The following is a 14,240-nucleotide window of genomic DNA, read 5'->3' as shown; positions in this document are numbered from 1 at the left end:
CGTTTGTCTCCCAGACTCTCAGACTTTTCCTACAGCTGAGTGGAAAGCTTGGAAATTTAGGATCACAATGAAAGTGCTGACCAAATCTCAGGCAGGCAGCGCTCTGCAGGCCCTATCCTTCTGCAATCAGTGGCTCATTGTGTGCTTTGAGGAGTGAGTCTCCCCATGGTTTTATACAGAGGACCGTTTACATACCAATTGAATCAGTTGCTTCTTTTTCCTCCTGCTTGCATCTGGCTTTGACAGCATGCAGGACTCTGGATCTCTCATACATACACAGTCCTATGCACGAGTGGGACATTTTTTTAAAAAAAGCCTTCCTTGCATCAATCAACTGGAAATGATCTTGTTCTTTATCCTGCTGAGTCATCAAGAAAATATTAACACATGTCTAAGGAATGCTTTAAGATTCAGTCTAATTCCAATCTGCCGAATGAATGCAAAATGCATTTCTTGACTGGAATGCACGCTTTGGCATGGCAAAAGTTTGTCCACGAAGAGCAGGTTTCATCAGGAAAACTATTCAAATGGTTGTGGGAGCTTCCCTCATCCACCCACCCAATCAGAATGGAGTCATAAAATCCTGATCCTTAAACTGTCTGTGGCTTCCTGGCAGGGGGGGGAAGGCTATTTGGGGAAATACCATAGTAAGGCACTTGTGAATTTTGTGTTAAGTTGACCTTGCCTTGTCCCTGCTCAGGGAGTATTTTGACTATTCAACAGTAGTTATTTTTAGTGTTTAGAAATAATAATTATAGTATGTTGATAGTCAGTCAAAGTAAATACCTGCTCTGAGTTTGGGCTAAAGGTCAGGGAAATGGAAAATAAACGTGGGCTTCTGTTCCTTGAAGGTGTGAAGTATTGAAATGCTACTGAAATTTGGGGAGGTTGGAGGTTGGCAAAACAAAGCCATGAAAAAGGCAAAGGAACAGCCAGTGTTTGGGGATGCTATTCGCTGCAGACAGCCCTTTATTTATGTATGCCTCTCTGTTCCAGCAGGGTTGTAGCAAACACTCTACACCTCTCTCTGGGTCTCTTCTCATACACGCGTAATTATTATTACCCGTTGACCCCACCATATCCCCACATTGGGACCCAATGCCCAAACATGCATACAAACTCACTCACATCTCACAAGGAAGGGGAGAGGGAGAGAGGGGGAAGACTGAGTGGAAAAATACCAAGATTTGTGCTTGATTATTGGAGATAATTAAGTAGAACCTAAAAATAGTCAGGCCCTTATTTCATATTATGTTCAAAATGATTCAAATTCAAAACTATTCACAGCTGTGCCGGGCGCTGATCTACCATGCAGAGTTGATTTCAAGCACTTGAATCAATGATAAGCAAATGAAGCATCTCTCTTTTATTCTAAGTATAACTTGGGGAGGTACCGTGACTCAGAAGCTATTGAATGTGAAATAAAGAGATCAATAATATCATTACCCCCATGACACTCATCATTTATTCTGCTAATACTTTTCAATAGAGTGGAGCAGTATGGCCCACAGGTCATGTCAGTTTTCTAAGTCTCTCCCTACAAAGTTGTTGATAGTCTTTAAAACTCAACTCCTTATATGTATCGATTAAGCAGACTGGCAGTTTACTATTTTATTGATGTATCTATTGAGAATCCCAAGTACATAACAGTGCAAAAACACAGGCTGAAAAGTGAGAGATGGAGGAAAATAGGCTGTATTTCTTTAAAAGCATGTATGCAAGGACTTACCCTGCTACTAGAAAGATCCTTCAAGGGTGAGAAATAAATCTTAATCCTGTACTATAAATAACACCAACAATCCCACTGCTATGAGGTGACTAGTATCACTAGCATTACTGAATAGACAGGCATAGAAAAAACCACCAGCCTCCCCCTCTGGTTTTGTTCACATTTCTATTTTTTTTTAATAGAATATGAAAAAAAGTTAGGTATCATTTGTGACCCAGCTCAGAAGCCATTCTTTTCATGAAAACTTCCCCGATTCTTCCAACATTGCTTGACATCTTTTCTGAATATAGACAGCAAGCACGGCAATTCTGCTTCCCCGTATCATTCTCCGTATGAGATCAGTCTTCTGTCACCAAAGAGTCTTAACGTGGCCACAAACAGAACATAGAATAGAAAAGAGTTAAAATGGCTTTTTGGTTTTTCTTTTCCAGTTGGCTGGATTCTTTGAGGGGCTGGGGCTGTGCCATTTGTTTTTATATCAATCACACCTAGCATAGGGCTCTGCCACAGAGCAGGCATTCATTCTTTTTTATCCAACAAATATCCATTGACTGCCTGGTATGTGCCAAGTGTGGTGGTCCGTGCTGCCAGGAAGGAATGTGTAATAGCCTTTGAGCACAGGCATCGTTGCTAACCTTACCCTTGTTTTTGGCAGCCTTTACTGTATTTGTCAGCACCTGGAAGGAAGGACATGCTACCTTTTATTTATTTTTTTTAATACCCGGCAGGGCTTTGCACTAAATGCTATTGCATAAATTCAGTATGCTCATAAAGCCAAAAGAGATCACAACTGTCCAGTGTAGAGGTTGCTGTTTTACCATTTTTGTATTGTTTAACTCTTTAGAAGTTTTCCTTGGTCAGATTTTTGTCATATGTTTCAAGAAACTTGCATCATCTTTCCTTACAATTTTGGTTCAAATCAAAAGTCTCTGATGAAGCTGTTCTTAAAATTTTGTTTCATCAACAAGCAAATGTTGCTGCTTAGTAGAAAAGATTTAATATGGATCACTACATCAAAAACTAATGATGTACGGTATGGTGACTAACATAACATAACAAAAAAATTTTATAAAGGTGGATACAATGAAGTAACAAGGGAAGGAATGAGGACGCGTCCAGGAATTTAGCCCTTCATATGTGAATGGGCACTATTAAGAGCTCTTTCCTACATATCAAAAGATTTGCCTATTTTTCAGTCCTTGTCATGATTATTGCCCTCATTGACTTCCTGTGGATATGGATCAGAAACTTGAGACACTGAAGAATTCTTCTTAAGAAGTGTATTTTAAAATTGCCACTCTGGCATTACGTATCAAAAGCCTTCAAACCCTGCCCTTAAATCCAGCAATTTCACTTTTACGTATTTATCTTTGAGAAATAATTGAGTCTATCTGCAAAGATTTAGTTCTTTTTTTTTTCTTTTAAGATTTTTTATTTTTATTTATTTATTTGAGAGAGAGAATGGGAGACAGAGAGCATGAGAGGGAGAGGATCAGAGGGAGAAGCAGACTCCCTGCCGAGCAGGGAGCCCGATGCGGGACTCGATCCCGGGACTCCAGGATCATGATCTGAGCCGAAGGCAGTAGCTTAACCAACTGAGCCACCCAGGCGCCCCAAAGATTTAGTTCTTAATATAATTTGATAACTTATAATTTTAAAAATAGGAAATTAATGGAAAAGAAAAAGATAATCCTTGTTGGTAAATTATGCAGTTGTTAGAAACTATATACACATAGTTACGGATATATGTTTATGGTGTGTTGTCAATAAAAGGAGGTTATAAAACAGTATCCATATTTTAATTCTATTTTAATGTAATATATACTAAAATGTGAAAGAAGTCTATAATAATAAGCAATAAAATATAATCACTAATTATTTCTCAGTGGCAGGATTTTTATTATTTCTGTCAGGAAGACAGTTTTGATTTTCTTTGTATGTATTTGTGCTTTTCATTCTATCTTGAATAGCAGATGTAATAGAGAATAAAAAGGTAATATTTTAAATTTTCCAAATATGTAGAAGTCTTAAAAACACAATATTTGAGGGGAGCTTATATTATGTCTTTCATCCATGTAAAATAACACTATGATTTTCCATGGAAACTTAACCAGCAGTATATACTGCCTAGTCCAATTGAGAAACCAGTAAAAATAAGATAGATCCCAAGCATGGCAATTACATACTGAATTCTTTAGTCAAATACTTTTTGAGAGCTTTCTATTTTTCAATCTCATCTCTATATTCCTTGTTCTCATGCAGCTTACCCACCAGTTGGGATGACAGAGAAGAATAATAACAACAATTCATGTGAACGAATAAAGTTTCAATTGGCTATTGCGAAAAATAACAGAGTGAAGAGGGAGGGAAAGGGAAAGTCTATTGGCGGGGAAGGTGATGTGAGTTTTAGAAGTGATGCTTGAATGTGGTCCTGAGTGAAGAGGATGAGTCATATGAAGACCTGAGGGAACGACAAGGCAAGGGAACAGCAAATGCCAATGTGGCATGTCCAAGAAATAGTGAATCAATGCTATCAGATTTGGGCAAGTAGGGGGAGAGTAGAGAGGTGTGGAGGTACCAAACCAGGGCACCTTGTCTCACACTCATTAAAAAAATGTTGAACTTGTTTTAATTGCTATGAAGGCTCATCAGAATTTTAAAGAGGTAAGTAAAGTGATAAAAAGATACAAAGATCAGTATGGTGGCTGTATGGCAAATAGACCGTGTGGAGGCAAGGATGAAGCAGGGAGAGCAGTTCATTGGAGAATTCTAGCTAGATTATAGCTTGGATGAGAGTGTGGGGTGGAGGTGGTGTAGGGTGATCAGCTTTGAAATGTATTTTGAGGATGGAGCAGATAGAACTTACTGATGGATTGGGTAAAAAGGGTGAGGAAGAAGAGAAGAATCAAGGATGCTTTTTAGCTTGATCATTATCAGGAAATGCAAATTAAAAACACATTGAGATCCTACTCATGGCTAGAATTAAGAAGACCAATGATGCGAAATTTTGGAGAAGATTTGGAGAAATCAACACAAATACACTGCTGTAGGAACGACTGTGAATTGGTACGACCACTTTGGAAAATACTTTGGCATCATTCACTAAAGTTCAACGTCCCTGTACTTCATGACTCAGTGATTTCACTCTTAGGTCTTAACTAAGAGAAATATGTGTACATGTGTAAAGGCATATAAAAACCATCCATAGTATCATCATTCATAATACCCTTAAACCAAGAACAAACCAGGCATCCATGAACAACAGTAGAATGGATAAATAAACTGAGGTTTATTCTTACAATGGCTTATTTTAGAGTGATGAAAATCAGTTACAGTTATGTGCATAATGCTGAATGAAAAAAAACCCCAGAAACACACAGACGTGCACATGCACACCCATGCACAATAATGTATGATTCTATTTATAAAAAGCTCAAAACCCTGGAAAACCCATTTATCAGAATAATGATCCCACTTAGGGAGAATGGAGGAGACGTTGGTGTGGATGTGTGAAGCACAGAGCTTCCATGACACTGCTCATGTTCTTCTCTTGGTAGAAGTTTCTTATGATGATTGTGTACTTTCCTGTATATGTGGTATACTTCAAAAATAGTGTTTTAAAAATTATAAAACAAAAACTGATACACAGAATAGGAAGTGAGGAAGAGGAGAGAAGGTAGATGAATCTTTCAAGGAGTTTGTGAAGAGCAAGAAGGTATGATGGTAGTAGGTGATAAGGACAAATTTTTGTCTTTAATAAAGATGGGGGTGATTACAGGATGCTTGCTTATGGGTGCAGTAAAAGGAAAAGCTGATAATGTAGGAGAGGGAGAGAAGCTAATTTCACCAACAAGATGCTTGAGTAGGTGAGCGGGGACAGAATCCAGCACAGAGGAGGGGTGGATAGATAGGCTCACTCACAGTTTATCCTTGTAAATGGAGGGACCCCAGGTAGGCACAGAAGCTGGTAGAGCAGTAGTTAGAATGGAAGATAAAGCAGCTTGGTTGACTGCTTCTGTTTTCTCACTCAAATAAGAAGTGAGGCCAGCAGTGCAGGGTGCAAGATGCAGAGTGTTGCAAGGATGAGAATGCAGTGAGTTTGGGGGCAGGACGGTGAATTTCAAGGAGAAATCAGGTAAGATTGCTGGACACTGCTACATGGCCACTTGAGCTCTGTGGTCATACACTGAAGGACGACATATCAATCGTCAAATTTAGCCGCTTGTATATCTTTCACATGACACACAATCGCCATGATCTAAAGCCTGTGCATTTGTCCCATACAGTGGTCTTTCTGGCTTTAACAAGCTCTGTTATCATTTCTTAGCTGGAAGCAGGCATAAGTAACAAAGCAGAATGGGGAGTGGGTTACCTCTTGTCTGAGAGGTGGGGCCGGGGCTGCGGAGATTTCCCTGACTTCCTGACCAGCTGGTTTCCCATTAAGTTCTGCTGAGAGGTAGCACTAGCAGCATGTTGGAAGGTAGGAGGAGAGGTGAGGAGACTTTTTTCTGGATTCCAGCTCAGATCAGCATCCTATCCTCACTGGCCTCTAAAGCTCCTGTCTCCTGTCCCCAGCTTCTCTTGGCCTGCAGCCGCACAGCCTCACCATGTCCAGGAGGCCTTGCTCCATCCCTGCCTGGCCAGCTTCCCGGGGGCAGCCTCAGTAGCCCTTATGCCCCGTCCCTTTGTCACCCACACCCACCAGACTGTGCCCTCCCCAGAGATCTGAGCACTTACTCCTTCATTCCTCTGGCCCTAGGGAGGTGGGGGGGGGTGGGAAGCTTCTCCCTTTAATAGGGGATCTCTTTACTTTGATGACATCTGCTTTTTGTCCTCTCAGCATCCCAGCACCCATTGGAGTAGATGTCCTGATTTAAATCTCTTCTTTAGGAATATCTAACATGTTCTGCATTCCTGATGAGGGATGGCACTCTTAAGTGACATATCATCACAAAAAGCCAAAAAAAAAAACAAAAGGAGCTAATGTTCAGAGATACAACACTAAACCCCACGGAGTGGTCCGGGGACATTGGAGGCAGGTGCATACACATCTTGGTTAGCCTTGTGCAAAGGAGGGCTGGTGGCTACAGAGGGGCCAAGGTGCAGTCCTCACAACCTGCAGCCTCCAGGGCAGCACAAACCACCTCTGAGGGCCAGACAACGGGTGACAGGAGAGGGGTCCTGATGCTTTGATGCCGCCTGATTAGGAAAGCAATGCTCTGGTCTGATCCACTGTTCCTGAAACTGTCAGCTCTGATTTCAGGGAAACACCTCTTTTTTCCACATTCAGATTTCATCAGTTTATATGCTAGCTAATTAAACTGAGTGGTCACAAGAACATGGCAGTTAAAATGAATAGCTTCAGAAACCCAAAATAACTCTTGTGAAGTGTTCGGCTCAACTAGAGGAGAAAACTGGTGCCCGTGGACTAAAAGTAACCTGCTTGGCATGAACGTTCAATGCACTAAGGGCATCGGGAAGAACATTCTACAGAGAGGATGGGGTATTGCTTGCTCAAAGTTGGAGAGAAGAGCTTTTGCTTATCAGACTTATGATGATGACTAGCCTTCCTGGCGAGATGGTGGAGCCTGAGATTGAATGAAGTGAGGGAAGGCAGAACTGATCAGAGATTCATGTGTCAGGTAGAGTGATGGGCTAGATGCCCAGTAAGGCCTTTTCCAACAGAGTCTGTGATTGAGTCACAAGTGCCGTATAATGAACGATGGGCTCAAGCAGAGGCTCGGTGGCCCCTCAATGGGGAAGGGTGAGCTAGATATGCTCTAAGGGTTCCTCTCATTTAAAGTATCCCATCTAGAAAATGGAACATTCTAGAATACACCCAGATAAATTAGGTGTTTCTAAATATGTTTTGTCATGTTGTTTATAATGTCACATTATGAACTTTTAATAAAAACATGAACTTTTTTAGGACAAATTTTGCAGAGCTTCACACACCATCATGCACATAATAGACGTTCGATAAATGTGTTAATTAACGAATGAAAATAACAACTGCAAAGTAGACAGATCTAAAGGGATGTGGGACACAGTCCCACTCACAGGCTGGCACTCTTGCCTTGAAGAAACCCAGAGGTGGAGCCAGGCACATGCAGAGACAGGTGTCTGGCAGAGGACGAAGGTCTTGCCCTGGAGGCACCTGGGTTTCTTCTCTGACCTGAACCATGTACAGGTAGCTGGGTGGGGCTCTACCTGCTTGGCCGTGAGGTTGAATGACTGGATATCCCATGATTCAGGCCTCGAAAGTCCTCATCAGGTCATGGCAAATGAGGTGTTTTTCACACTTTGGGGATGTCTGAGTTCCCCGCGTTTGCTGGGCATAGTCCTGGATGTTTGAGGACAGCCTCTTCACTTGTGACTTTCTCAGTGGTCTCAAGGGAGGTAAGGCAGGAAAAGAACAATTAAAAAACGTCTCCCAACCCCCTTCCTCTCTTCTTTTCACAAACTATTCAGTATAAACTGTTGGCAAAAGGGGCAGCATGTGGGGTTTGGGATCTGAAGAAATCAGAATCGAAGTAGGTGTTTGTATTTTTCTTGCTCAACAAAGCTGTCCTGGACACATGGCCCGTGGGAAGGCATTTGTTTGCCACTCACTCTGCACGTCACAGCTCAGTACATGTTGAGTATAAAATGAGATTTTCTAGTAATGACAAGTAACTGTAGAAATTGGAAATGAATTACTGAAGCCAGCTCAAGAGTGGAAATATTTGGGTTCGCTGATTGGAACCCAACTTATATCTCATGAAGGCCTGATTCTTTCTGGTTTACGTAGATGGTTCCTTATGAGGAATCATTGTTCCTTCATGTTCACTGGTGGGCATACACACCTGGCCGTCAGAGCCAGGCGACTGAGCTGTACCAGCCTGGGCTGTGGCTTACACACACACACACACACACACACACACACACACACAGGGAATACATGGTGTGCCATGATGCTGCACATCATTCCCCAGGCTGCTTCATGGAGCATGGAACGTGGAGCATGGAGCATGGAGCCCGGTGCTGAGCAATGATGCATTGCTAGGGAAGGCCTGTGGACACTTGTTTGTACATGAATCAGTATCTTCTCCTCCAACTTTGGGAGGCTGGGTCTGCACAACCAAAACTGAGTATTCAGAGAATCACACTCACAAAACTCGAAGTGACTTAGAGACCCTCTAGGTGTAGCTTGCTCATTTTACATCCAAAAGACCAGGTAGGGTAATTTCTTTCTACAGAACGTAGACAGTTATCCATTTACCTTTTCTCATACCATTTAGATATAATCAAAGGCCTGGGATGGGTTTGAGATGTTGCTTGAAAATAGGATAGACAGGCCTCAGACCACATCTTAATATCTTTAACACCGAGAGCAGTGTCCTCAAATTAAGACGAACAGGTGCACCGTTGCCCATCTTAGTTTACCAGGCAGTCTTTCTCCCTCCCTCTCTCTCCCTATCCCTCTTTCTTTCCTTCCTTCCTGCATTTTTCTCTCTTCTCCCACCGCCCCCCCGCGCCCCCGGCGTCTGCCTCCTCTGTCTGTCTCTTCCTCTTCTGGCAAGGATAAGGAATTGGATTGGAAAATCATAATGAGGTGTATACTGGAAACTTCTGCACTTGTACCATCTTAGCTATGCATGTACAATTGCATCCTCTTGAGTGTTTCTTAACTTCAGAGATAGATATTCCTAGGAAAACTCCAGATCCAATGAAGAGCAACAGTTGTGTCTAAGGTAACAACGTGGAGCGAAAAGACTGGATGTTCACGTCCGAGTTTCTGCCTTATTCTGATTCCTGGTCTCAGGGCAGGAGGCCTGAGTCCTTCCTGGGATAGTGTCAACTGAGAAACCATGACACTTTACTTGCACAGCTCACCACTGAGCCTGTCAGCCTCCAGTCCAATGAGGTACCTCTGACTTAATTATTCAAAAAGTAGGGAATGCTGAGAAAGGATTTTCACAGCTAACAGTGTTTTAAGGCGATGCCAACTTCCTTCCATAAGGAGGATGCAATTTTTAAGCATCTGTTTTAAAATGTCACATCTCTTCTTTGATTTTCTTACTGGTGTTTAAAAGAGTGTCCTTCAGAGAGTAATAGATGATCGAAATTGGGATAAAAAGGCATTATTGTTTTTATCTTAAAAACTAATAATTCTAGACAGGCATATACAAGAATGACTTGCAGACTTAGGACCACTCTCTACCTGCTAAATAAGAATATTTTACAGTTTTTAATTCAGAGCTATTTGCAAATACTTCAGAGGGTTCATGCCATTGATTATTTGCATCCATTGCAGAAAGTTGTGTTTTTATATATAAATCCCAAGAATCTTATACCATAAATATATATGAAAATATATGTCAGACTAGCTTCTATCACATTTATTTTTCTTCTTCTAGAGGAGAAAAGCTTTGTTCCTGTAATTTATTCACACAGTTTAATTTATAAGCTGGTAACATTTTAAGTGGGATCATCTATCAGCGGAGGGTTGAATTTGGAAGCTCTCTCTGAAGACAGGTTTCTCTTCAAAATGCAAACTGATTCAGGTAGTGTTGCCTGGGCTCATCTTCATTTGCTGGAGGTTTTCTGGTTGTTGTTTGCTGTCATGTATTTTCCACTGTTTGGTCTTTGACATAGCTTTCTGCCCACCTTCCTTGTTAAAAAATGGCAACACCAAGACCCACCCAGAAGGCTAATTCCTCATCTTGCACTCAATGACTTGCATTGATCCTAGTGATCTTTGAATCAGCCTATCTTTTGACCACCTTGGGAGCGATATAGAACACATTTTCCCTACAGCTTTCCAATTCTGACAGCATGGCTTGCCTTGGCGGAGGATGAGGTCTGGCTCCCAAAGTAAGCCTCATGCAAATGTGAGCTTAACAGATAAGCTGGGGACACCAGGTGTCAGTGAAGAGTCACAACTCTGTGAAACAGAAATTTTGATTCCTGTGCTTAGAATGAATAATCTGAGAAAAAGTAAGGATTGCTTTCTATTTTTTTTTCTATAAAACTACATAAAACTCTCCAACCAAAGTGATCTCATTTTCTTAGGCCCTCTCTCTTTTTTCTTGCTCTATCTCCACCATCTTTAGGATAAAAACTTCTCTATGATTTTCTAAATTTTTTAGAAAACCAGTAGGGACACCCAGTAATCTTGGGCCACAGGAAGGCAGCTTGCAATACTCCACATTTGTGCCTGGGTATTCCTTTTGTGTAATTACTATTATTATTATTTTTAAGATTTTATTTATTTATTTGAGACAGAGAGAGAGATGGAACAGAGCTCCAAGGAGTTTGAAATTAATCTAGTTTCACTGGTGACCTTTACATTGGAGAAGCGGGGGCCCAGAGACATTAAGTGACCTGCACAAGGTCTCACAGCAAGGAAGTGAGTGACCAAATCCAGATCCTCTCTCTGCAGCCTGTGGTCTTTCACCACTAAAGACAGTCGTTCACAGCTAATTTATACTTCTTATTTTCTCCAGGCTTTTCTTGTCTGTTTCTGTGCTAAAACATGACTTTCTCTTTCTTCCAATTTGCTTTCTAGCATTTGAGAATCACAGCTCACAGATCTCTTTGACCCTTTCCTCAAACTTCTTAGACCAAAGCTATTCTAGTGTGGAGCCAGGGTTGGCCAGAAATTCACAAATAAACGGGTCCTTGGCTACCAGTACACTCTCCATCTTTCTTCTCCTCTAATATGCCACCCACACCTCGCCAAGTAAAGTGCTCAGTCTAAGCTAATGTACTCCTTGCTATAAAATGTTACAAGGACACTGTAGAGATTCCCCGGACCAACCAGATCAAATCTCAAGTTAGAGCATAGCCCAGAACAGGACACTAACATGTGTGTACATAGAGGAAGTCACAGCAAAGGCTCTAATGAGATGGAAACAAAATGAGCATGTTATGTTAACTGATTCACAAAATCTATTTAGTTATAAGATAGACAAATTGCCAGGAGACTCCTTATTTACAAAATGGCTATCCATCCACCCACCCATTTATTCACCTATGCACCCACTGGTCTGTCTGATCTTCTTGCTGCTAGAAAAGATTTGAATAGCAGAGCCTAAGGAAACATCAGTGCAGATAAGTGACAGTCTTAGTGATGAGGTTATCAAACAAGACAGCAAAACACAAAAATATTAATCTGATAATATTTGTTTTATAAAACTTAGTAGTATATAAACAATGTATTGTTAAATATTGACAACATTTTTTCTCCTATGACTTTGAAAACAATATTATAGTAATCTATTTCCTTTTGATCTCATTCTGTTTCTTAATGTCAAAAGGAAATGATAGAGATTACCCTCATTTTCAAACATGTGTATAAATATTATTAGAAAGAAAGAGAGCTAGGTCTTTTTTTTTTTTTTTCAAGGTTTTGGAAATTACTCTATCACACAAGCCAGAAAAACCCAGTTGCCTCTATTTTCATTCTGACCAAACGTAAAATCATAGAAATGTTTTTCCTACTCAGAGGACAGCTTGAAGGCAAAAAAGAATTGTCTTTCTGTAAATTAACCATCACAAGTAATCGTGAAGAAGAAAACACACGTCATTCACAAATTCTTTTGTCAAATAGCAGACATCTAACAGGGAGAACCATGGCCTCTGTCAATAAAGGGTATTAGAACAGTTTTTTGGATTGTGACAAAAGTAGCCAATCTTTCCCCAAAGTCAGAAACCAAATTACAAGCCCTTACCTTGGAGGGCCTGTAAGCTATGAGTCTGTACGATAATGCAGAGCTGCAGGACCAGCTGTGGAGCACTTTCCAGAAAGGTGGCTAGCAAATGCAGCATACTCACATCTGCATACTCATACACCATTTTCCAGTAAAACCTCCATCTGTCATTCTCCCCACTCTGTCGACTTCGAATACCTAAGTAGATTGTGTGGAAATATCTAGAAAGAAAACATGGAGAATAAGAAAGAAATGAGTGATCATTTATAATTCAAACACCAAGCCCACAAGAAACAGTTACTTTAGTGGCTTATTAATTTAAGGCCCAAAGATAACTGCTTAATAAGTACCCTTATTCTTTTTTTTTTAGATTTTATTTATTTATTTGACAGAGAGAGACAGTGAAAGAGGGAACACAAGCAAGGGGAGTGGGAGAGGGAGAAGCAGGCTTCCACCGAGCAGGGAGCCCAATTCAGGGCTCGATCCCAGGACCCCGGGATCATGACCTGAGCTGAAGGCAAACACTTAACAACTGAGCCACCCAGGTGCCCCAAATACCCTTATTCTTAAATCTTTGCTTTGAGAAGTCCCTGCAATCTTTGGCCTCATTAGAGGAAATCCACTGACTTGAAATATGAAATGTGTTGGAAACTCAGGTGTAGAAGGGATTTGCCACTTTGGCAATCTACACACACCCTTTCTGGTCAGTTTCTTTATGTGCTCAATGGTACTCAGGAGATGGATTTCTCCTAGGGCGCCATGCAAGTCTGAGGTACTAGAATGCATGTGCTTTCAAACCCTCCTGATGTCTTCTAAAATAAATGTTTTATTATTGAAAATTTCAAACATATACAGAGGAGAAAAAATAGTGTATTGAATCCACTATATGTTTCACCCAGATTAAGTAATTATTGATACATGTATGCACCATACATAATTTTTTATTTATACCTTCACTTACTCTATGACACCAGATAATCTTGAAGCAAATCCCAAGCATCATGTTATTTCATCTGTAAGTATTTTTTTTTTTAAAGATTTTATTTATTTATTTGACAGAGAAAGACACAGCGAGAGAGGGAACACAAACAGGGAGTGGGAGGGGGAGAAGCAGACTCCCTGCCGAGCAGGGAGCCCGATGCGGGACTCGATCCCGGGACTCCAGGATCATGACCTGAGCCGAAGGCAGTCGCTTAACCAACTGAGCCACCCAGGCGCCCCATCTGTAAGTATTTTATTAAATGTAATTGACAAACATAAATGCCATACCATTATTACATTACAAATAAGGATAATTTAATATTATCAAAAATACTCAGTTTTCATATTTTCCCGATGATCATATTTTCCTTAGGGTTTGTTTGAAATACAATCCCAACAAGACCTATATGTGATGATTATTTGATATGTATCTTATGTCTCTTTTATACCACGATTCTTCTTCCTTTTTTTTTTTTAATTTCCTGCCTATTTTTCACTGTCTTGGTTTTGATGATTGCACACATGTGGTATGGTTAACATATTTGTCCTTTGTGTTTTCTTCAGTTGGGTAGTTACTGTTGATCAGATTCAAGTTTGATCATTTTTTTTTTTTTTAGGATAAATTTTAATTTATTTTATTTTATTTTTTTTATTCTTATGTTAATCCCCATACATTACATCATTAGTTTTAGATGAAGTGTTCCATGATTCATTGTTTGTGCATAACACCCAGTGCTCCATGCAGAATGTGCCCTCCTCAATACCCACCACCAGGCTAACCCATCCTCCCACCCCCTCCCCTCTAGAACCCTGTTTGTTTTTCAGAGTCCATCGTC

At 40.6% G+C, this 14,240-nt stretch overlaps 1 protein-coding gene across 2 annotated transcripts in view; it reads right to left on the bottom strand.

Annotated features, from left to right (window-relative positions):
- XKR4 (XK related 4) overlaps window positions 1-14,240 on the bottom strand; it is a 417,069-nt gene that overhangs the window by 158,260 nt on the left and 244,569 nt on the right. For both annotated transcript variants that reach the window (XR_014144174.1, XM_081816001.1), the window contains exon 2: window positions 12,445-12,644. Coding sequence is in view for 1 of the 2 variants with exons in the window: in XM_081816001.1 (XP_081672127.1) it covers window positions 12,445-12,644 (200 nt within the window). In the remaining variant the exon portion in view is untranslated. The remainder of the gene's footprint in view (window positions 1-12,444; window positions 12,645-14,240) is intronic.

The sequence above is a fragment of the Leptonychotes weddellii genome, chromosome 4, assembly GCF_054177405.1.
Source record: "Leptonychotes weddellii isolate Sample4059 chromosome 4, ASM5417740v2, whole genome shotgun sequence".
Taxonomy (NCBI): Eukaryota; Metazoa; Chordata; class Mammalia; order Carnivora; family Phocidae; genus Leptonychotes; species Leptonychotes weddellii.
The sequence above is the reverse complement of the archived record's forward strand: the minus strand, read 5'-3'. Positions and strand labels throughout refer to the sequence as shown.